The sequence below is a fragment of the Acartia tonsa genome, chromosome 10 (genome assembly GCF_053477335.1).
Source record: "Acartia tonsa isolate MP-2025a chromosome 10, ASM5347733v1, whole genome shotgun sequence".
Classification (NCBI taxonomy): Eukaryota; Metazoa; Arthropoda; class Copepoda; order Calanoida; family Acartiidae; genus Acartia; species Acartia tonsa.
The window spans coordinates 12,708,239-12,730,339 of record NC_137269.1 but is presented as its reverse complement, the minus strand read 5'-3'; the positions used below and the strand labels follow the sequence as shown (position 1 = coordinate 12,730,339).

The following is a 22,101-nucleotide window of genomic DNA, read 5'->3' as shown; positions in this document are numbered from 1 at the left end:
CAGATTTTTAACCATCTTCTAGTTATACGTGATAATGTGAACTGAATTTAAGAACTAGAAAAATATTAAGTTATCCAAGTATGTCTTTTTTAAATTATATCTGCAAGGGATGGTTGCATGAGGTGCATTTAATTATTTTATTGCAAGCGCGCATATTTACACCTTTAATTACAATAATACCATCTAATATAAATAATTTTGTATTACATTAAATATCAATTAATTAGGCACCACCATTTTGTGAAAACAGGACAGCCAAATATCCAAACATGTTTTTCAAATCTTGATATTTTTTTTAACTACTTGGTAGTAAAATTCGTTCAAATATATGTCCTATATATATAGTTTAGACTATTGAACAGAAAAAAATATGAAGTTCATATAATTAAAGTTTAAATGCAATTCGTTCAACTACCCCTTTACTAAATATGTCATAACAAAGACGTTAACCTGTTTCTTTTCTCCTTCAAAGATGTTGCCATAAAGGGTTAGGTATGCAATTAACCACGGGTATATAATGTAATAGAATTGGACCAATAGTCTAATCTTTTCTGTCCAAGAGCAACTCTTATACATGAATCTATGAGTCTATATTTTACCCATTTAGAAACACTAAATGTTATGTTAAGTAGCTTATCTAGCTTTCTAAAGGAGATTTATTGAAAGTTTTCTATCCTTAAAGTTCCTAGTTAATATCCATGAAGTCTTTTGAAATATAAATATATTAATATGGGGAGAGTGAAGTATTTCAGTTGATTATATTTGTTAGGTTTGGTTATAGCTGCGGTACTGGGTAGCCCCGCAGAGCGTAAGGTTAGGCATAGGAAAAAACTAACCCATCCACCCTCCAAATAATTATCTATTATTTCAAAATTAGGAGAGGAGAGGATTAATGATCGTTAGTGACTTTGAGAGAAAGCCCCGACTTACTCAGTTTTGTCTAAAGGATGAGTGGTCCTGGAGATGACCCGGGTTCCCAGCTGAAAAGACTGTTGCGCCATCTGGTGGTACAAGCTGGAGGCAACAATGATGTTTTTCAAAAACATTACAGGTAAAGCAAAATCAATCTTTTTTTCTCTGCAGTTAAATACTTACTTGGGGTATACTTGTGTTCTTTATCTTCTAGCTCCTCATCTAAAGGAATGGTTGAAGATTTCTGCTCGTTTCAATGTTGATTCATCCAGGCAATTAGTTTTTTCTTGAATTTATCTGTTGAAGTAGAATGTTTTATTTCCGATGGTACAGAATTCCATGATTCGACAATCCTGTTGGTGAAGAAGTTCTTTCTAACCTCAAGTCTTGAATTTTGCTTTACTAAATTAAGTGGTTCACTTTGATTTCTGGTAATGTTTCTGGTTGTACTATCTCGCTGGAACTTTAAACTCAAACTTATTTCTCCAATGTTGTTTGCCACTTTAAACATTTGAACTAGGTCAAACATTTTTCTTCTTTTTTCTAAGCTCCACAAGTTTAGCTCGTTAAGCCTGTCAGGGTATTCATTTGAACTTTTCTAAAGCATCTATGTCCGCTGTTGTCCATGGTGACCATACTGAACTGCTGAACTCTAAATGTGGCCTCACATACTGTTTATAGAGTTGTAAAAATACACGTCTATCCCTGTAATGAAAACATCTAGTTATTTTACCAAGGACTTCTCTAGCTTTCCCTACAGCTTCATTTACATGTTTAGATGGTTTTAAATTTTGTGTAATACAGATTCCAACATCTCTTTCAGCTTCCACTTCAGTTAATTCTTCTCCATTCATAGTATATTTGTATCCAGGATTATTTCTGCCTACATGCATGATTTTACACTTTTTAGTATTGAAGTCCATACTCCAAGTTTTACTCCGTAAATATTACATTATAACAGTTTGTTTTAAGTCTAAGAGTAAGATGTAACATTATAGTTATATTTTTGTCGTTATAAAATTATGCGTAATTTGGCTATTCTCGTGTATTTTTACTCAAAGTACTAAAAAAATTCTAGACTGTAATTCTATGTCTAGTCTATGTGCCAAATAGAATTTATAGTAGATGTGTGTCTGTCTAAATGAAATACCTACCTATTTAATATTTTTTCATTTAATACAGACATCAGTTTTCATGAAAGCTAATCTTGTTTAGATCCGGGCTAGCTCTGCTGACCAGCATGCAACAACAAAACAGGCGGGCTGATGATTCAAGGATAGGAAATAAAATTGTCAAACAGCTCATAAGGTATAGCATCCTTTTTTAGTTTAAAATTCGTACTTTTTGTAGGTAAAGAGTATTTTTTCAACTCTGTATGTTACGTATATAGTATTTTACAGGTTAATAACCAATGTATTGTATCTTTTGGCTATATAACCTTGGGTACTTTGTTGAATTTTGATTGGCTAGTAGTGTTCACCAATAACTTTGATCTACACAAGGGGTAATTTTGTTTATCAAGTATGGGGGTTATTTATCTTCTATTGTACTTTTCTAGGGAGGGTCGGCAACATGAAGCTGCGAGAGTCACAGAACTGTTGACAAGCTTGAGGCACTCCAGTCAACACATTCTTAGAAATCCTTCCGCTGTTCTCACTTTTCTACATTCTATGGGCGATAGGTAGGAATCTCTTTTTGTCACCTGAAAGTTATATTGACCAAAGTTTTTAAATCGGTGCAGCTGTAACCAACACCTTAAATAAATAGATATCTTATTAGTTGGTTTCAATCTTTTGGGTATTTTATTGAATTATGATAAGTTGGTTCCAAACGTTTCAATAAAAATTGTATCTATATCTACCAAAGAGGCAATTTTGATAATCAATTTTTCATCCATTTTCTTTCCCCCTAAAATCCGTGAATCTTTTTTATATTGTCAACGCTTCAAATACTATGCTTTGCCTTATTTTGCAAAAATATTAATAATTTAAGATTGGATCTGGTGCAGTTAGCGGTAAAATGTTTATGCGATCGATTATCTCAAAAAAAATTGCGAATTTTAAATGCTGCTGGCTAGCAAACATATAGTCTGATTACCAGAACTAATGTTGAATTTTTTACAGGCGTGCTGATCCTACATTCAATGCCCACATACGAGTTGACGGGGTGGGTATGAATGGGGGAGGGGGACACCACCACAGAGGTATAGAGGGAGGTCCTTTGAGGGGGGAAAATGCTGGTGGTACTTACTCTAATAGTGGGGAAAGGAGGGATGCCTTCTCTACGCCGAAACCGTATACCAATCCTAGGTAAGTTTTTTTTTACTACTTCAAACAATCAATTCTATATAAAAGTAAAAGGAAGTCTACATTGTGTTGGTATCGTAGGATCTCGCTAACCAATAAACCAATATGCTTTTCCTTTAGTATAGTTTCTCATAGGTCCAGGGAAGATTTGTAACTATTTCGGGGGATCGTATCGGTACCATTTTTCTTCCTTATAGAAATCTTTAAATCTTATTTTGAAAATGTCCAAAAAATAATTATGTACTAACATTCATATACATTTAGCCTACTGAATGGAGTGGGATCAGTCTCATCAATTCACCCGGTGTATGGAAATGGAGGCTTAGGCTCCAATACACAACATACAAACTCCACTTTAAGATCCAGGTATCAATATTTAATATTTTCTTATGGACAGGTTATCTCAGGGATTTTAAAAGATAAGACAATGGACGATAATATTAATATTATTTGTGGAAAAGTTTTTACACTAGTAGTTTGAACTTACCAAACAAGCCTCCAAGAATGAAAGATCAAACGTATTTATAAATCTTTTAGTACTAGTATAAATCAAAGTCCAATATCCTTTCCTCCCCGAATCCAGAAAATACAGGTAAAAATGGAAAGTGCAATGCCACTCGAAGCGACGATTAAAGTTCTAGTTTGTTTGTGTAAGTAAAAAAGGATTTTCGTAAAATTAAACGTTAATTTTTTTCTTGCTGCCGTAGGCGTACCATATCATTTTTTTCTTTCAACCCAAGATGTTTTCCGACTTTAATTTATTAATTTATTTGTAGGTCCTCAAATAATATAGACACAATGTTCCATCCACCCATCCCTCCAAAACCAAGGTAAAATTAAGTCATATTGCTACATTGTCCGTCGGTAATGTCTATCAGTTATGCACCCTAGCTTTTCGTATGGTTTACCCTTATACTTTTATATTCAAGATCTTTGCTACATATGGATGTTGTCATCCTCGTTTGACTTCTGTTTTCATATAGTACCTAGCAAATTTTTGCTTCATTTAATCGTTTTGTTAATTTTGCTCCTAGACTATTTTTTTTTGGATAGAATCCAGGGATAAGGTATCATTATTATGGCAAACAATTTCAAGTAAAATATTTCTTTTTCTTCCTTAAATTAACTTCCTGGTTTTTACATCCTAAAACCAGTTTTACTCCCGATAACCAGCGTTGCGGAGCCGTTTGATTTTGGTGCGGCTCCGGCTCCGACCTAAAATCAAGAAAAACTCGACATATTTTTTTCCCACGTCTATTTTTGACTTTTGAAGGGTTTAAAAGTTCAATTTTTGATAAAAATGGACTTGAAAAACTTAAAAGGGGCATTTGCACATGACAAAACAGAGTTACCAAATTATAATTTATAAAAAATCTCTTTGTTTATCTAGTCCGGAGCCGGAGCCGATTTTTAAGGAAAATTACGGCTCCAGCTCCGGCTCCAGTAAAATTTGGCGGTTCCACGGCCTCGGCTCCGTACCGCAACACTGCCGATAACTATTCCAAAATATCAGGAATTTCTAGTTAAATTAAATTCTCTGATAAGAATCATATCTTTTATCCACCCTACAAATAATTCTTTGACTAACTTTTTCTTTTCTTAAGGTCTCGCCCTGGTTCTGCGATGATGAACGGAGGAGGGGGTGGGGCAGAAATTGATGGGGTTGGCGTCAGATTACCACCATCACATTCACATCCAAACCTTCCAGCAATAGGCGCACAGGTAATTATATCAGGGATCTAAAGGGATAAGACAATGGCCGATTAATTGATGTACTGTATATTCCCAATGATGATAAAAAATTACTCCTTCTGTAGATTAATATAAGTGGTTGAAACGTTTGGACGAACACTCAACCCAAAGTGAAAGAACCAACTAATTAAAATTAAAAAAAAAAATAATGAAACGGTATTATAAAATTTTTACGACTAGTGTCCCACATTCCTTCTAGTGCCCCTAGGCCCTAATGGCTCTTGGGGGGCGTAGCAGCAAGTGAATTAAATAAATTTTTAGGGTCGTGGACTAAATGTACCGGTAGCTAGCACCAGTTCTGTTCATTCTGCTGTTGAACCCACCCTGGTCAAAGAACTTATTTATATTTTCCAGGTATAATATAAAGTTATCATTGTATGAAAGGAACAGGATGTCTGTTTGTCTTTAGCGAAGGATCTCAAAAAATACTAGACCGATATGGTTCTTTTCTACAGTGAAGCTTCTTGTAAGTCCTGGGAAGTTTTTTGACTAGTATGGGACAGGGCAACTTCACCCACCTCTAACCAAGAGGAATCGTCGCCTAACAACCCCCCAATTTAAAAATATCTTTTTTTAAAAATTAAATTTAATGTGTAGGGTCGGCTTTTTATCTGCACGAATCTCTTTTAATATGTTGCTTTATTTTTAAACTAAATAATAATCATATTTGTAGGGTATTGAGGGGAAGATAATACGAAGAGACCCTGGCACTCTCAAATATTACATTTCTAGGTAGGTACCTAACAAGTTTTAGTTTATTTATTATTAAACAAATTTTACATAGGTAAGTACTATGTATGTATTGTCAATATTAGCGCTGCTATTGTACAATTAGAACATGTCTTTCCGCTTTTCTATGTTATTTTTCCTTTTTTTGCGGGATGGGGGTGTCCTACCATTCAAAAAGCCTAAAACCATTTCAGGATCAGTATCATCTATAATCTACATTCCCTGAGAGGCACAGCCTTGTCGGTTCTGCGGTTACAGGGATCTTAAGTTTAGGCGGACAGGCAGACATATGCCTACCTTGTCGCTTTGCTAATCATAGAAATTCAATATTTAGGTTAAACACACCAAATGTTTATGAATTATTTTTCATTTTAGAGACGCCAACATTAGTCCAGCCCAGGCGTCATTAACTCTGAAGCTTTGTGAACTAGGATGGCTTTTTCATCAGGTTACATTATTGCTTTTGACCAAATTTATTTTTAATGCAAAAAAAGAAGGGGGGGGGAGGTTGTCTCAAGTATTCATAATAAAGTATAATGTGGATCTGTGAAGAAACGGCGGTGGCGGAACCGCCGCATCCGCCAAAAATCACAGTCTTTTGTTTTGCCTTTTCTCGTCACATTAGAATAATTTTAGTAAAAATGTAAAAATTTTAGTAAACCGAGATTCGAACATATTACCTCTCCAATGACGAGCGGTTGCGCTACGTGATGAGCCACGATCATTCACGTGCTAACACAAATAGCAATCAAAATTGATTTAACATTAAGATTGAACAATTTACGGAGAAAGAAGGAGGTGAAAAGGAGTATGGTTTGGTGGGACAGAGTTTTGTTACAGCTCTCAGAGAGGAACTTACTGAGTATTATAGGCTTCTTTCTGTTCTAGAGAGAGAGGTAGGTAGTTTTAATACTCTGTCACACACTTTGGATTTATTTTTGTTTGTTATCATTTTAAAAGCGTTTTCCCCCCTTTGACATTGTCGAAAATTACCTTAATATTTTGTTAGCATAGAGTTGGCGTAAATCTTTTTTAATAAGAAGTAAGGAAGTGGGAAGTGGATAAGAAGAGACAGGATTTACTAGCTGTCAAACACCTATGTTTAATTTTGCACTCAAGTTAAACAAGCGACAAAATTTTTAAAAGATATTTAGTTTCTAGAAAGATAACTCTATCATAAGGAATCCAACTATTTATAGCTTACTTGTCATGTGCTTCACACTATACAAACTTCTACACGATATAATTTATCCAAGAAATGCGACTATTTATAGCTGACTCATTATGCGAACGTAATGAAAAAATTATGCCTTTTTCTTTCAAAATCTGTACACCATTTCAACAAATGACATATCTAGAATGTACCTTCACTGTTCTCCTATTGGCTGATTTTTATTTTTTGATAGGTACGTGAAGGTGAAATGAGTCTTTTGCAGCTGTCAGTTTGGGCTGTTGAGCCGTTGAAGCGGTTTAAGCTGCTCGTGGAACTTGTTTCAGCTGCCGGAAGAACAAGGAACAGATATGCTTAATCCCTTAGTTAATCAGCTGTTTTTTTTATTATATTTCCATTTTAATTGCTAATGAGTTAAAATATCAAAGATAAATGCTACATCTAAACAAGGGATCAGCAAATTAATAGATTTTGGTAAAGAAAACTGATTAAAATCGGTTAAGATTATGGTATTTCGAATTGAACAGAAAAAAAAGATTATTTACTCTAAATAATCTAAATAGCCTGAAACCATCCTGAGATATATGTATACTTATAGCTTCTATGAATTGAAGAACTCAATCGGTTCAGTAGTCATCAAATTCTTAACCTACAGAGAGAAAAAACATACTACTTTATATAATACTAGAGTCTAGCGGCTTCGCCTGAAGGGGCTTTGTCCTAAGAGGTAAAAATTAAAAAAGAAAATAAGTAGTTACCTCTGAAGCTGCCACCATTGATTTCGAATAATTAAAATGGTTGTTTTTTAGGGGGGTTGGAGGTGTCCCACCCCTCAAGAAAATAGCTTTTAACCACCACAGGACCAGTAGGTATTTTCCCTGAAGAAAAGAATTCGATTGGTTCAGTGGCAGGGGTGTATATTCTGCACAAGATTTATTTTTTTTCCCCTGCTACAATTTTTTTATTTTTCTTCCCCCCCTAGTTTTTTCTCACCAAGTAGGGGGAAAATGGAAAATATTTAAAGAACTCTATTTTATTTATTTTATCCCTCCTACCACACATTTTTAAAAGTTTTTCACCAAGGAGGGGGTGGAAATGGAAAAAATGTTTTCAGTTTTCTTAATTTTTACATTTTTTTTCCCTCCAACCACTTATTTTTATTTTTTTACCCCTCCTGAGCAGGGGATCCCATGTAAAATATACACCCCTGTTCAGTGGTTACCAAGATCTTAAGGGACGGTCGGACAGATGGAGAGACATCATTCTACTTTGTATTATAGATGACTCTGGTCAGGTATTAAAGTATCTTGTTAATTAGGGGTGGAGCACTTGCCAGTCATATACATTCATTCATCAATCAAGGAGACCCAGTACTTAAGGTTACAATTTAGTTTTTTAGTTGCAAAGTTTCTATATATGTTTTTATGTTGGTCTGCTAGTATAGTTTTCGAGAATAAAAAACTCCCTGGAAGGTTTAAGAACTATCACACAAACTGGTTCAACAAGTATGGAAAGGAAGATATTTTGCATTACCTATTCAAATGACATAATTTTAAAAAAATATGACCTATGAATTTTAAATTATCTAATCTTATCCAAAATTATAATTTTTAAATTCTGCCTTTGTAATAGAAATAGGTATTATGGGTTGAAAATTAATATGTCGAATGTTTAGTTTTCTCTATGGAGATAGGGGACCAGGGGTGTATAGTATATTCTGCACAAAATTCATTTTTTCCCCTGTTGCAAAAATTTTAGTTTTTTTCCCCCTCCAAGTTTTTTCTAGCAAGGAAGGGAAACAATGGAAAAATATTTTCAAGACTCTTTATTTTACCAAAGAAGGAAAAAAAATGTTTTCAATTCTCTTAATTTTTACATTTTCCTCCCCAACCATATATTTTTATTAGCAGTGTCAAATTTGCATAAGATACACTTCTGTAGGGGACATTAGGCTATCTATCACACTAGTACCCAAAGTTTACTAACAACTTAAAAATCTTGTTTATCCTCATTGGTGAAGTATAGAATTTCAATTTATCCTCCATTATCAAATCCATTAATATGTAGTTATGAATCAAGTAATAATACAAACCACTCGTCTAGGGATGTGTATCAAGTCTGCTGACGGCTGCCTGCCGTCCACTGTACACCATGCTTATGCGCTGGATCCTGGATGGTAGCCTGGAGGATCCACACCAGGAGTTCTTTATTGCCAGCCAACCTGGAATACAGGTACTTATTTCAGTGTAATGAATCCTTAATATAATTTTTTTTCTGCTCATTGATAAGGATAAAAAGTTTAAATAGTTAAAATTATACCTATCCAATTTTGTCAATGTAGTTTTAAAAATTAAAGTTGCTGTCATATCATGTTATTGTTTATAGACTACATTTTCCCCATTTTTTTTAAGGATCACCTATTATCTAAGTACCTTAAATATACTTCATCAAACTAACCATTATTGGTTTTTAATTTTTGCAGGGCGAAGCACTATGGCATCACAAGTACATAATCCGTAAGTCCATGATCCCACGGTTCATCACCCTGGCCTGGAGCAAGAGGATCCTGTCCACGGGAAAGTCCATCAATTTTCTGCGCAGCGTGTGCATGGATACCTCCCCCATACTTGGCAGACAGAAAATTATTGCAAGGTGATATTGAAATTCCGGTATGACTCGAAACCGATTCATATCCGCAGGATTGGTTCTGAACCATAAGGAAAATTAAGCATCATGTCTTCTCGTTTATAAACAAATAAAAAAAAAGTTGTAACACCAGTTCCTTGCATGCCCGCTATAATCAGTCTTTGATCGACTTATCTTTATATTTTCAATTGTTATCTAACTTTATTTAATCATATATTTTTTATACTTATTTTTTGCTCTTTATTGTGAATTTCTGTTTTATTTAGGTTAGAGGAGACTGACCCAGCTAGCCTTTTCTCTTACGACGTTGACAGTCCCCTTCTAGAGGTAAGTTTTGACTTTGGATAGTTCTCATTGTGAAATAATAGTATTATCCTCAAATAAAAATAACGGGATGTCTTATTTGTCTATGGCTCTAGATCTCGATAACAGCTGGACTGATATGTTTTTCCTATTCAGGTCCAGGGAAGGTTATTATTATTCCATTTTGATTAAGAGTACCTCCACGCTCTCAAGAAAACTTCCCCTGGAAATAATACCCCTCCCCTTTGCCCCGCCATCCATCATTTGCCTCTATATAAGAAATAAATGTTTAAATATAGATGTGTAACGCAGACAAATTTCGTCTGCTAATATGTCCTACAGGGGTGTATATTCTACATGGGATCCCCTGCTCAGGGGGGGGGGGAAAAAAATAAAAAATAAGTGGTTGGAGGGAAAAAACTAGGGGGGGGAAAAAAATAAAAAATTTTGTAGCAGGGGAAAAAAAATAAATCTTGTGTAGAATATACACCCCTGATGTCCTATTGACTGATATTTAAAGACCCAATTAAAAGTCGGTACAGGGTCCCCACCCCGTGAATCTACAGATATTTAACCCCTGTTTCTTCTATTCTTTTATCCTCTAATATATAATATTCCATCATGTAGGTTGCTGGTGATGCATTTAAACAGATGGGTCAACACGTGCTGGACATAATGTTCAACAAGTTCCATTTCATGTCGCACCTGGCGGCCCTCAGGAAATACCTTCTCCTTGGTCAGGTAAGCAATTACAGACTTTCATGGTGGAGGGGGGGAGGTGTGTTTAATATTTATCCCCCTCAAACTTTGAAATTCTTATTTTATCCCCAACAAAATAAAAAAAATACATTACGATTAACGGGCTCCCCCTTAAATCTTTTAAACCCCTCATTTTACCCTTAAAAAAAGCTTGGACGTTCTTGACTTAACTACAATTCAAATGTCTGGAGTTCTGCCATAGAGTTAAAAAGTTTCTTGATGAGTTAGCATGGAGGGAGGTGACAATAGACTGTAAATTACACTGGTACCCAAAGTTTATAATCGCGATATCTTAATTTTTCGCTTAAAAACTTTACTTTATTTTAAGAGCAATATTAAAAAAATAATTTTGTGTTATTTTTTAGGGAGACATAATGAGATATTTGCTGGATCTCTTGGATGCTGAACTATCACAACCTGCCACTCAACTCTACCCACATAATCTAGCTGGCATTCTAGAGACAGCCATTAGGTAACATATACAGTATGACCCTCGAAAAAGTATTTTTTAGGTTGTACAGCTCTTATTTCTTAATGTATCATTAAAAGTATCATATGTCCGTGTTCTCTGTACATTTCCACACAAGCATATATAAAAATATTAATTTTACCTCCATTAACACCGGAGATTTTTAGAGCTAAAGTTTTAAAAAAGTGACTGAGCAAAAAGTAACTTTTAACATGAAACGACTTTTTTACCAAAATTTAGGTAGAAATCCTTTTATTTTTGTTACTAGCAGAAACTTTATACAAAAATAAAATAAAAAATTTAGATTTTAAGTTAAAAGCATTTTTTTATACATATTTTTTGAGTCTTTTAAGCTTAATGATATTTTGAAAAACATACTTATTAGGCAAAATTGTTTTAGATTGAAAAACCAAATAAATCTTTATGGATTTAACAGGAAAATTGTTTTTGTTTCATAATCCTAACTTTAATAACAAAAAAGTTATAAAGAAAATAAAATTACAATATAATGATTTTTTAGTCTAAAAAGCTTAATTAAACCCCTTTTAAAGGATTGAGATGTCAGAAAAGGGGGCGGAGCAACTGTCATAATTAATCATAATTAATCCTTTTCATAAAAAAGGGTAAGTAAATAGCTTGAAATTTGCAAATAATCAATTCATTTAGTAGTATTTTTTGTCTTTAAAAATTGATATTTTTTGGTGGAATAAAAAAGAAATAATTAATTAACTTGTTTTTCTTTGTATATCATTCTTCAGTTACCAGAAGGACATAATATAACCATCCAAAAATTCTAAGAAACCAAAAAAAAATTTTTCTTAGTCACTTTTTTAAAACTTTAGCTCTAAAAATCTCTGGTGTAAATGGAGGTAAAATTAAAATTTTTACATATTCCTGTGTGGAAATGTACAGAGAACACGGACATATGCTACTTTTAATGATACATTAAGAAATAAGGGCTGTACAACCTAAAAAATACTTTTTCGAGGGTCATACTGTAAAGTCTGTCAGGTTAGTTACTAAACTGTCATACCTACATAACCTGGATAGCATTCTAGAGCTGCAATTAGGTAAGATAAGGTTTCTCATCAAGAATTTTAAGTAAAAATTTCCCCACAACCCACTTCCTTTTTAACCACTTCCCTTAAGTTACTGAAGAAAACAAGTTTTACACCAAAAAAAAATCTTAAATCCCTGCAATTTCAAATGGAACGGCCCTTTGAGACAGCTTTTAGAAAACAAATGTAATATACTATACTAATATGGACACCACGAGATCTTATTTTAGTGTATCTCAAAACCAGAAATAAAACCTTGCTTAATGATATGCAGGATAATATCATTATATGGTATAGCAACCTTTGTCTGGAAGTTCTAACTGCTTTGCAATCACTTGCGCCTGATTTGTGCTAAGACATTCCCCTTGCCCTGATATTTTATGTCGCACTCTTGACATTGCAACAGTAGGTTCCATTTTTTAATGTCTTTAGTTATGTCGAGTTGTTGGGTCAAGATTCGAACCTATAACTTTCCCGACAACGTGTGGACGTCGAAACCCTTTTCCGCCTGGGTTATCCTAAAAGATCAGGGGTGTATATTCTGCATGGGATCCCCTGCTCAGGGGGGGGGGGGGGAATAAAAAATAAGTGGTTGGAGGGAAAAAAATGTAAAACTTAAGAAAACTGAAAACATCTTTTCCATTTCGCCCCCCTCCTTGGTTAAAAAAACTAAAAAAAATGTGTGGTAGGAGGGATAAAATAAATAAAATATAGAGTTCTTTAAATATTTTTCTATTTCCCCCCCTACTTTTTAAGAAAAATCTAGGGGGGGAAAAAAATAAAAAAATTTGTAGCAGGGGAAAAAAAATAAATCTTGTGCAGAATATACACCCCTGTAACAGATAGATAATAATTTAAAGATTAATGATAATTTTTAAGACAAACAAATGCACAGTATGAGGAGGTAGAGATATTAGAAAGACTGGATGTCAGACTTCTGGAGATTCAACCTGGGGACTCGGGATGGGATGTTTTCTCTCTGGATTATAAGGTAATTCTTCAAATTATGCGGGCATCTGTAGGGCTAAAATAATAAGGTATAAATTAATTTGTATTCCCAGTGACCATAAACAAAATTACTTCTGTATCTAGATTAAAATTTGTTACAAACAATTGGACACTGATAGTCTTGAAACAAACCAAAATTTTAAAACCTCCCCGTTCCATCGTCTTTTAAAAATTAATTGAAAATAAGGGGTGTTATATTTGTTTTTGTGTAGGTAACTGGGCCAATAGGAGTGGTGCTGACCCCTGACACGATGACAAGGTACCTGATGCTATTCAACACTCTCTGGAGGGCCAAGCGAATGGAGTGGGTTCTCTCCGGTACGTGGAAGAAACTGGCCTACTTACATAAGGTAATTTTGGAATAAATTAAAAACTAGAGTAAGTTGGGGCCCGGGGGGGGGGGGAGAGTTGTTTGTTCAGTTAAGGGTTTAGGTTAGGGGTATTTGAGGTAGCCCTGCAGGTAAAAGCCACGACTGGTATAGGCCCCTCAGAGTTCAGAACAAGCCCAAAAGAAACCAAAACAAAACTTGCTGAACTACGGTAGTTTAGAATACCATACATTTCAAGTTTTAGATAATACATATATTCTTCTCTAGACTACCCTGTAAAATACCTTTATGGGCGAGGTTAATGGCCCGAGACCAAACACGTCCGAGTCCATCAACCCAGGAAAACTAAGGAGAGCAGTAGTGTCCCCTTTTCTGTCCATTCATGCTCTAGACTTATTTGTTTCCTTTATTCCTAGATGGGCCGTGAGTTGAAAGAAATCTCCGGTCTACTCCACCAAGCTGACTTACTTAACAGTGAAATGGTTCATTTTATACATCAGATGGCCTACTATATCACTTTTGAGGTATTTTAAGTTTTTCACAGGGTTCTCTATTACTCTAATGCTTTTCATAATCTCCCTCTCCGGAATTGGGTGGGGGGATATAAAATAAGAATTCCGCATTTTTACTAAATAGATTTCGTATAGAAATATAGTTGGATGGGGGAAAAGGAATTAAACTAGGTTGGATAATATAATACACTCCTGCCCCAACAATACTCATATTAGGTATTATTTCTGATTTTTTTCAAGTTAAATATTTTTTTACTTTCATTAAAGCTTTCAATGACAAGTTTCCCTTTTTAAAGTCTAGCTCAAAACCGTTTAATATCCGCTGGATTAGAACTGGTTCTAAGCTATACTGAAAAATCATCTATCATACCATGTTTTATACACCTTTCTATGAATAAAGAAATGAAATGAAAATAGTAATTACCTGCCATTTTTGTTAGCCCGGGCCATGGGCCCCTCGGAGCTAACAAAACGTGAATAATCATTTTTAATTTTACTTCCCGCGGAAATCTTACTATGCGATGAATAACTAATTAAGGTCATTGAATGTGGCTGGGATAAATTGTTGAAAGAGATAGACACAGCAGAATCACTGGAAGACGTAATCCAGGTAATCTTGTCATAACGAAATACAGATTTTAAAAGTTTAAATTTCATGAGTTCACTCTATCTCATTCTCTTTGACCCTTAATTGAAAACAATTTAGTCAGAAATACTGATATAAAAGTAGCAGGATGTCTTTGTGACTGTCGTTGTGTGTGTATTAAGCCAAGGATCTTGCAAACTGCTTAACCAACATGGTTCTCCTTTACAGTGAAGATTCTCATAGGTCCAGGGAATATTTATTTCTACGTTAAGGGGGGGTACATTCACACATTTCAAGGAAAAAATACCTCCAAAAATTGCATTTCTATTTAAAAATGAAATTGAAAATGTAGGGTCGACTTCCGACCATACACCCCTTCATTTTCCTTAAAGGACCCAAGAAGCCTGTAGGGGCATAGCCGCGAGAAATATAAAAATAAACATTTTTTTGTCATGCAGGCCCACGAAGAGTTCCTGTCAAGCCTGGTAACTCGCGCCCTGCTGGACGAGTCCACCCTGGAAATGAGAAACCAACTGAGGACTGTGTACGACAGGATCTTGGAATATCAGAACCTCCTGGATAAACTATACCTGGATTGTGTAATGGAGGTAGATACAGTTATTTTTTATGTAATCTTGGCTGCCATTCAAAATAGACGGCCTAATTTTTTTTAAAGATGTCCAATATCAATGAATATCCAGTTTCTAATTTACTTTGTCCGTCGGTCCGTCAGTCATGCTACAAAGTATAAAAATACTTTCATGATTTTTTTCCCAATAAATCTATTTATATGATTTTTTTGGAGCTTCACTTCTTTTGAACGTTGTAACTTGTCATCTTTGTTTATTTGTAGGTGGAAGCAAGACATAGTTATTCTAAGAGGTTGCGTGAACGAACAGCTGCTGGCGAATATGGTACCACACAGGCCCAGGAAAACAAGGAGGCTGAGCGCAGAAAACAATTTGTCAAGGTAGGAATCAAACCATGGAAGGAAGGGACATTGTACTGTAAATGACAATGGTACTCAAAGTTATATGACTACGTTATATTTTTCGATGGCTCATAAACTTTGGATAATTATACCTATTCAAGTATTTTGATTGGTAGGTTTCTAAACTAGTAGAATCTAAACTTATCAACAAATAATTTTAATGAACCAAAGGAGTAATTTTGTTAAACAACAAAACCGTCCATTGGCATATCCTTTAAGATCCCTGGCGGCGATGGTACAATCCGATCATAAAACTAAAAGTAGTTTTGGGGTTTTTCATTGTCTAAATAGTTAAAGGTATCTAGGTATCTATTTTGGGCAAAGTAGATAGAACCATAGTCATCTACTGATAGTTACCAGGGTAGAACTGATCAGGATTTATGTTGTTTGTTGTTTTAGTAATTTTAATTGTATCTGTTTCCAATATTTTCGATTTTATGACTTTGTTTAAATCTTAATGCCCAATTAAATATTATTTAAAATTATTTCTCATGATTTTATCATCTAATTTTAGAATAAGTTAGCCGCAGCTAAAGCAAACCTCAGAATTATCTCCCTAAGTTATCAGGTAAAACTTACATTATTTCAGTAGCGAATCTACTCTTCAATTTACTTTATTTATCCGTCTGTAACGTTCTGGGGGAAATGTGGGATTCTCGGCTGCTATTTAAGATAGACAGCTACAAATTTTGATTAAAATTTTCTGTACCAATGATCATCAAGCATGGGATAGTTGCATGAAGTGCATTTCAGAAAAATGATTTTAAGCACAAGTTATAAGTATACCATCAAACATATATAATTTTGTATTTCAATAAAAAAACAAACAATTAGACATCGTCGCTAAATTAGTTGTCATGCAGTTTTTGTGAAAATAAGCCAGCTTTATAAATTCCATCACAAAAATACGATTTTCTAGTTTTCATTAAAACTACATGGTAGAAAAGGGGGGGGGGGAAATGTGGTGACTCGTGCCACGACATTCCAGCAATTTTATTTTGGGTGCTACTCCCTTAGTTTTAGAGATAATTGGATGAAATCTTTTGGGCTGGGTCAGTAATTACCCCAACTAGAGGTATCTTTCAAAAAAAACGGCGGCGGGACCGCCGCTCCCGCCGCCCGCCGCCGTTTTCCGCCGCCACCAAAAAATTTTTTTTTTTTGCATTTCTCGCCGAATTAGGCAATTTGGAATCATTTGAGACCATGTTATTTTTTTCAAAAATTTTTCCCCTTACAAGCAGCCCAAATTCTAGTATATCAAGGTATATCTTAAATTCAGTACTTCTCCTGTGATTTTGAAGATATTGAAACAAAATCTTTTTAGGTTGGTAAGTAAAAAATATTTGAATGAAGGAAACGGCGGCGGGACCGGCGGGACCGCCGTCCGCCGCCGTTTTCCGCCGCCAAAAATTTTTTTTTTTTGCATTTCTCGCCGAATTAGGCAATTTGGAATCATTTGAGACCATGTTATTTTTTTCAAAAAATTTTCCCCTTACAAGCAGCCCTGCGGGGGGACTTAGTCATTTTTTTCAAATTCTAGTATATCAAGGTATATCTTAAATTCAGTACTTCTCCTGTGCTTTTGAAGATATTGGAACAAAATCTTTTTTGATGGGTCAGTAATAAATATTTTAATAAAAAACGGCGGCGGTACCACCGCTCCCGCCGTTTTCCGCCGCCAATTTTTTTTTGCATTTCCCGCCGCCGTTTTCCGCAGCCGTACCTCTGCCATTAGTTACTGACCTACCTAAAAATATTTTGTTTCAATATCTTTTAAATCACAGGAGTACCTACCACTGAATTTAAGATATTTTTTTGTTGGCGGCGGAAAACGGCGGCGGACGGCGAATTTGAAAAAAAATGACTAAGTCCCCCCGCAGGGCTGCTTGTAAGGGGAAAAATTTTTGAAAAAAATAACATGGTCTCAAATGATTCCAAATTGCCTAATTCGGCGAGAAATGAAAAAAATTTTTTTGTTGGCGGCGGAAAACGGCGGCGGAAAACGGCGGGAGCGGCGGTCCCGCCGGTCCTGCCGCCGTTTTCTTAATTCAAATATTTTTTACTTACCGACCTAAAAAGATTTTGTTTTAATATCTTCAAAATCACAGGAGAAGTACTGTATTTAAGATATACCTTGATATACGAGAATTTGAAAAAAAATCCCCCCGCAGGGTTGCTTGTAAGGGGAAAATTTTTTGAAAAAAATAACATGGTCTCAAATGATTCCAAATTGCCTAATTCGGCGAGAAATGCAAAAAAAAAAAAATTTTTGGTGGCGGCGGAAAACGGCGGCGGGCGGCGGGAGCGGCGGTCCCGCCGCCGTTTTTTTTTGAAAGATACCTCTAGTTGGGGTAATTACTGACCCAGCCCAAAAGATTTCATCCAATTATCTCTAAAACTAAGGGAGTAGCACCCAAAATAAAATTGCTGGAATGTCGTGGCACGAGTCACCACATTTCCCCCCCCCCCCCCCCCCTTTAAATTCTTTCAAATACATGCCCTATTTATGTAGTTTTAACTATTGAACAGGAACTAAATTCAAGTTTAAATGCATTTCGTGCAACTACCCCTTTATTGGTCCGTTGGTCTGTCATTAATACCTAAAAATAATTTAATACTTATATCTATGATTTATCATTTCGCATATATTTCATCGCATAGTTTTTTTTTAATAACAACTGAATATCTGCTCTATAACTCAAATGTAACTTAAATTTTTTTCCATTACATATTTTCTAATTTAGGATATGGTTCGGACGTTTTTGCTTCAGCTAACATGCAGCCATGAACAAGCCCTGCAGGGCTTGTCATTTAGACTTGATTTCAATCAGGTACGTACAACATTTGTTTCTATTACATAGTTAGATAGGTATATATTTTAAGCCATAGCCGAGGTTATTTGCTAAAATCGCATTTTTTTTCATATAACAAGTTACGTGTTAGTTTGTGATTGTCGCGATTAAAAAAGAATTGGTCATTCTCACACTTTTGAATACAATTATCCTTGTTTAGTGTTTACTCTCTAAACTTTAAATAAAATCCAATTCTCAAAGGATATTAAGGGATCAGACAATAGACGATGATTTGATGTACACTTCCAATTATGACTAACAAAAGCTTGAACCAGAGGTGTGTTGAAGAAAGAGGAGTGGGGTTTACCCAACCCCTTGGCAAAGTGGTGTATCAAAATTTAACACGCCACTGGTTTGAATCAACCAATCAAGATCTAAAGTATACTTAAGTATTTTAAAGCCAACCAATGCAATGAGAATACGCGTTTTAAAACTGCGGGTTCCTTGCAATTTACAGCCCAATTTCCTCTTCATCCCTGAATCTAAAAATATCTTGTTGTCTATGTTACTATTAGATGAATGTGATTTTTGTCCAAACTTGTTAATTTGAATTTATTTCAGCATTACAAAGACAAGGATAGTAGATTATCCAGACCTCTCACATTCTCACATAGGCGTATGTCAGGTCAGTTCTTTATGCCTTTTTAATATAAAGGCTTTTAATTTTCACTTCTTCCGCTAATTTCAAAAAAATATTTTTTAATGTTTTCTTGTTTTTCTTACTTTTATAACTACTTATAAGCATGTCGACAAGATTGTCGTCTTTTAATTAAAGTTTTAGCTTGATGTACCTTTTCAAAGGATCTAATAGAATATTTGAAATGAGTTTTTTATGTTTTTTATTTCATTTTTATAGTTTGACTGACATCGACGGTAGAATTTTCATTTGTAAGAGTTATTTTTTAAAAAATCAACTTTCTATCTTGAATAGAAGCCGAGAAAATCATATTTTGCTTGTAGCGTAATGGTCGTACTGACTGACAAGGTTAATTATATAGTAGTTGCTTCTACAAAAAGTACAATTGAAAACAATGATTTTTTTTCAGTAATGAACAGTTCTATGACGAGTACACCGAGATCCTTTGCAGATTAACAAAAACAGACAACACATAAACAATAAGAAAGACTGATACCTTCAGCATAATAGCCAAGCCATTGCAGTGAACAAAAAAACCTATTTTAGTAATTTTAAAATATAATATTTTATTAAATAAGTTATAACTGTATTTATTATAATATGTATAATAAAAGTTTCAATTAAGTAATATTAGATTTACAGCTTACTGTGTCTACTTAATTAAAATATTCTACTTGATAATGAATATTAGATCAGAACAGACAAAATTTTTAGCATAGAATTTCGTTAGAAAATATTTGGGAAACATTTAGCATCAACTAATAACTATAACACTTCAGACAGTCAAAATACACTTTACTCAAATATTATATATTATACTAGAGGCTGAGTCACTAACATTTAGGAGCTCTTTCTTCTAAAGGGAAGGCATGAAAATAGCCATACTGAGGCTTAAATCAAAATAGCCTAAAACCATCCCGTTTTACCAATTGTATTACATTCTTTACATAGATAACCCAATCGGTTCAGTAGTTTTCGAAATCTTAAGCTACAGACAAAATTATCCTTACAGTTTTGAATAATAGGATTGTTTCTATAATGACTAAAATTGAAATAGAGGTAAAGTTGTTAACCAAATAGGTTACTTGCGGATTGACTATATGTTCTTGAAACACTTTGTTTAGCACCTAGACTTTGCTTCAACCTTTGTCTGTTCTTGTTATCATTTTCAAATCACAATCAAAATTACAAATAATTGATCTTCATCTGAAAAACCTGAGTGCATCTACCAGTGGCCAAATTATTTTATCGTTTATAATATCTAATTAGACAATAATATGATGTGTTAATATAGGATCAAAAGAATAATTGAATTGAATTTACCAAATGGGTAGAAAAGACCCTACTCAATAAAAAAAATGTTTTATTTAGGTGTTCAAAATAACAAATATTATAATACTTTTCACTATCTAAATGTCAACTTAAAGTAAATTAAAGTAAAATAATTTATAACAATATACATGTATAATAAATAAAGTTATTTTTATTATTATTAATTGAATGTGATCTAAATTTAGGTATTTTTTTTATTTTACGCTTATGTTTTAAACCAGTTTAAATGTTATACTTTTACCATGCTTGATAATATTTTGTCTTCGAAAAAATATGATATTATTTACGCTTTTAAATGCTTTCCTTCCTTTTAATTGTGTAGTTTTTGTCTTGCTTTATAAGATAGATAATTTAAGATGATATAATTTTTTTCTTTGTTTGAACGGCTTTTGTAAACGGTTTTAATAATTTTATATAGCCACTAATTCTATTAAAAGACAAGAATGATAACAACCTTAAGTGGCGAAGCACAAAAATATCAAGAAACGGACAAATGGTTATAGAGACGATGTTCAGAAGAAAATGAAAGAGAGAATATGCAAAAAAAAACAAAGAAATTTCCTAAACCATTAATAGTTATTTCTCGCATCGTATTATAAACAGCTTTCCGCGGATATAGAATGTAAAATTATAAGATTCAAACTCGTTTTTTATTCCCGAGGTGCCGAAGGCGCGGGCTAAAAAACTGGTTTTTAATCTTATGATTGTACATTTTTATATTCGTAGAAAGCTGGATATAATACGATGCTAGACATAGTTTTTTTCGTATGGATGAGAACCGGTTCTTATCCACCGGATTCGAATGAATACGAGAAAATATATTCTAGATGTCTATTTTTATCAAGACCTACAATGTACAGATTAGATGCGTGCATATCTTAACTGTAAACTTTAGTTGTCTCTCTTAAATAGTAGCCAAGAAAATCACATTTCCTTGGTAGCGTTACGGTCAGACAATGTGAAATATAGAGTAGCATCGCTACTAAATAAAAACTAGTCTTTAAAAAAATCATTTAACAATTTATTTTACGACCTCTTAAACAGATGTCTCAATAAGCTTGTTTGTCTATTCGATTCAGGGATCGAAGGGATATTGGTCTGTAAATTACATTAGTACCCATAGCTTATAATCATATTTTCTTATTCGTAAGCTTACAAATTTGAGGTACTATTAAGATTTTGATTGGTTGGTTTATTAAGTGAACAAACTTTCCAACAAATCTTCAGAAATGGGGTATTCCTGTCCAGTTTTTTGTTTATGAATGAATATTTCTTACCCGAGGGAATAAATGATGGACCGATAGGTCATCATTTATTCACGAGGGTAAGAAATATTCATTCCTAAACAAAAAACTGGACAGGAATATCATTCTCATTTAAACAAAAATTTATGCTAAAATGTGGTTTAATTTTGGTTTTTAATTTTCATTTATTTCCCTGGTATCATTTTTCTTTCTTTTAGTAATTTATAAAAATTCTAAAATCTTCCAAAAAATGATACCCGGGATATAAATGATCATACCCGGGAAATAAATGAATATTTACATCCACTATTTAAGGGGTCGTTTATATGGGAATGTTTGTTTATTTTATCCATTATCATAGAGAATGTACATCAACTTATTGTCCTATCCCTGGAAATCCCGGATTCGTTATGAGTATTAGTTATTCAACTTACCATAATTTTGAGGCCAGTACCAGATTGTTTAGACTATATGTGAGTTGATCTTTTTAACTTAAATGTTTAAG

At 34.0% G+C, this 22,101-nt stretch overlaps 1 protein-coding gene across 2 annotated transcripts; it reads left to right on the top strand.

Annotated features, from left to right (window-relative positions):
- On the top strand, window positions 1-20,640 carry LOC145329427 (gamma-tubulin complex component 3 homolog). Of its 2 annotated transcripts, XR_013882898.1 has the most exons (30): window positions 1-78; window positions 947-1,051; window positions 2,128-2,220; window positions 2,471-2,593; window positions 3,036-3,221; window positions 3,483-3,584; window positions 3,995-4,048; window positions 4,823-4,940; window positions 5,232-5,324; window positions 5,644-5,702; window positions 6,075-6,147; window positions 6,470-6,595; window positions 7,106-7,213; window positions 8,190-8,249; window positions 8,974-9,102; window positions 9,353-9,522; window positions 9,783-9,843; window positions 10,447-10,560; window positions 10,944-11,050; window positions 12,985-13,096; window positions 13,326-13,463; window positions 13,859-13,966; window positions 14,493-14,564; window positions 14,999-15,148; window positions 15,394-15,510; window positions 16,046-16,099; window positions 18,276-18,362; window positions 18,945-19,008; window positions 19,430-19,745; window positions 20,145-20,640. XR_013882898.1 is itself a non-coding variant. In XM_080173542.1 (29 exons), the coding sequence occupies exons 2-29, from the start codon at window positions 948-950 to the stop codon at window positions 19,474-19,476; spliced, it is 2,829 nt and encodes a 942-aa protein (XP_080029668.1). In that variant the 5' UTR covers window positions 1-78; window position 947; the 3' UTR covers window positions 19,477-20,035. The 2 variants fall into 2 exon arrangements, 1 of the variants encoding a protein (XP_080029668.1); XM_080173542.1 differs by lacking the exon at window positions 20,145-20,640 and having other exon boundaries at window positions 19,430-20,035.
- Window positions 20,641-22,101: the final 1,461 nt, after the last annotated feature.

Excerpts from the sequence above, each read along its gene's own strand:
- LOC145329427 (XM_080173542.1), top strand. The coding sequence starts at position 948 with ATGAGTGGTCCTGGAGATGACCCGGGTTCCCAGCTGAAAAGACTGTTG. Across the intron at positions 8,250-8,973 it reads AAGGAGACCCAGTACTTAAG|GGATGTGTATCAAGTCTGCT; the intron begins GTTACAATTTAG and ends CCACTCGTCTAG. Across the intron at positions 13,097-13,325 it reads TTTTCTCTCTGGATTATAAG|GTAACTGGGCCAATAGGAGT; the intron begins GTAATTCTTCAA and ends GTTTTTGTGTAG.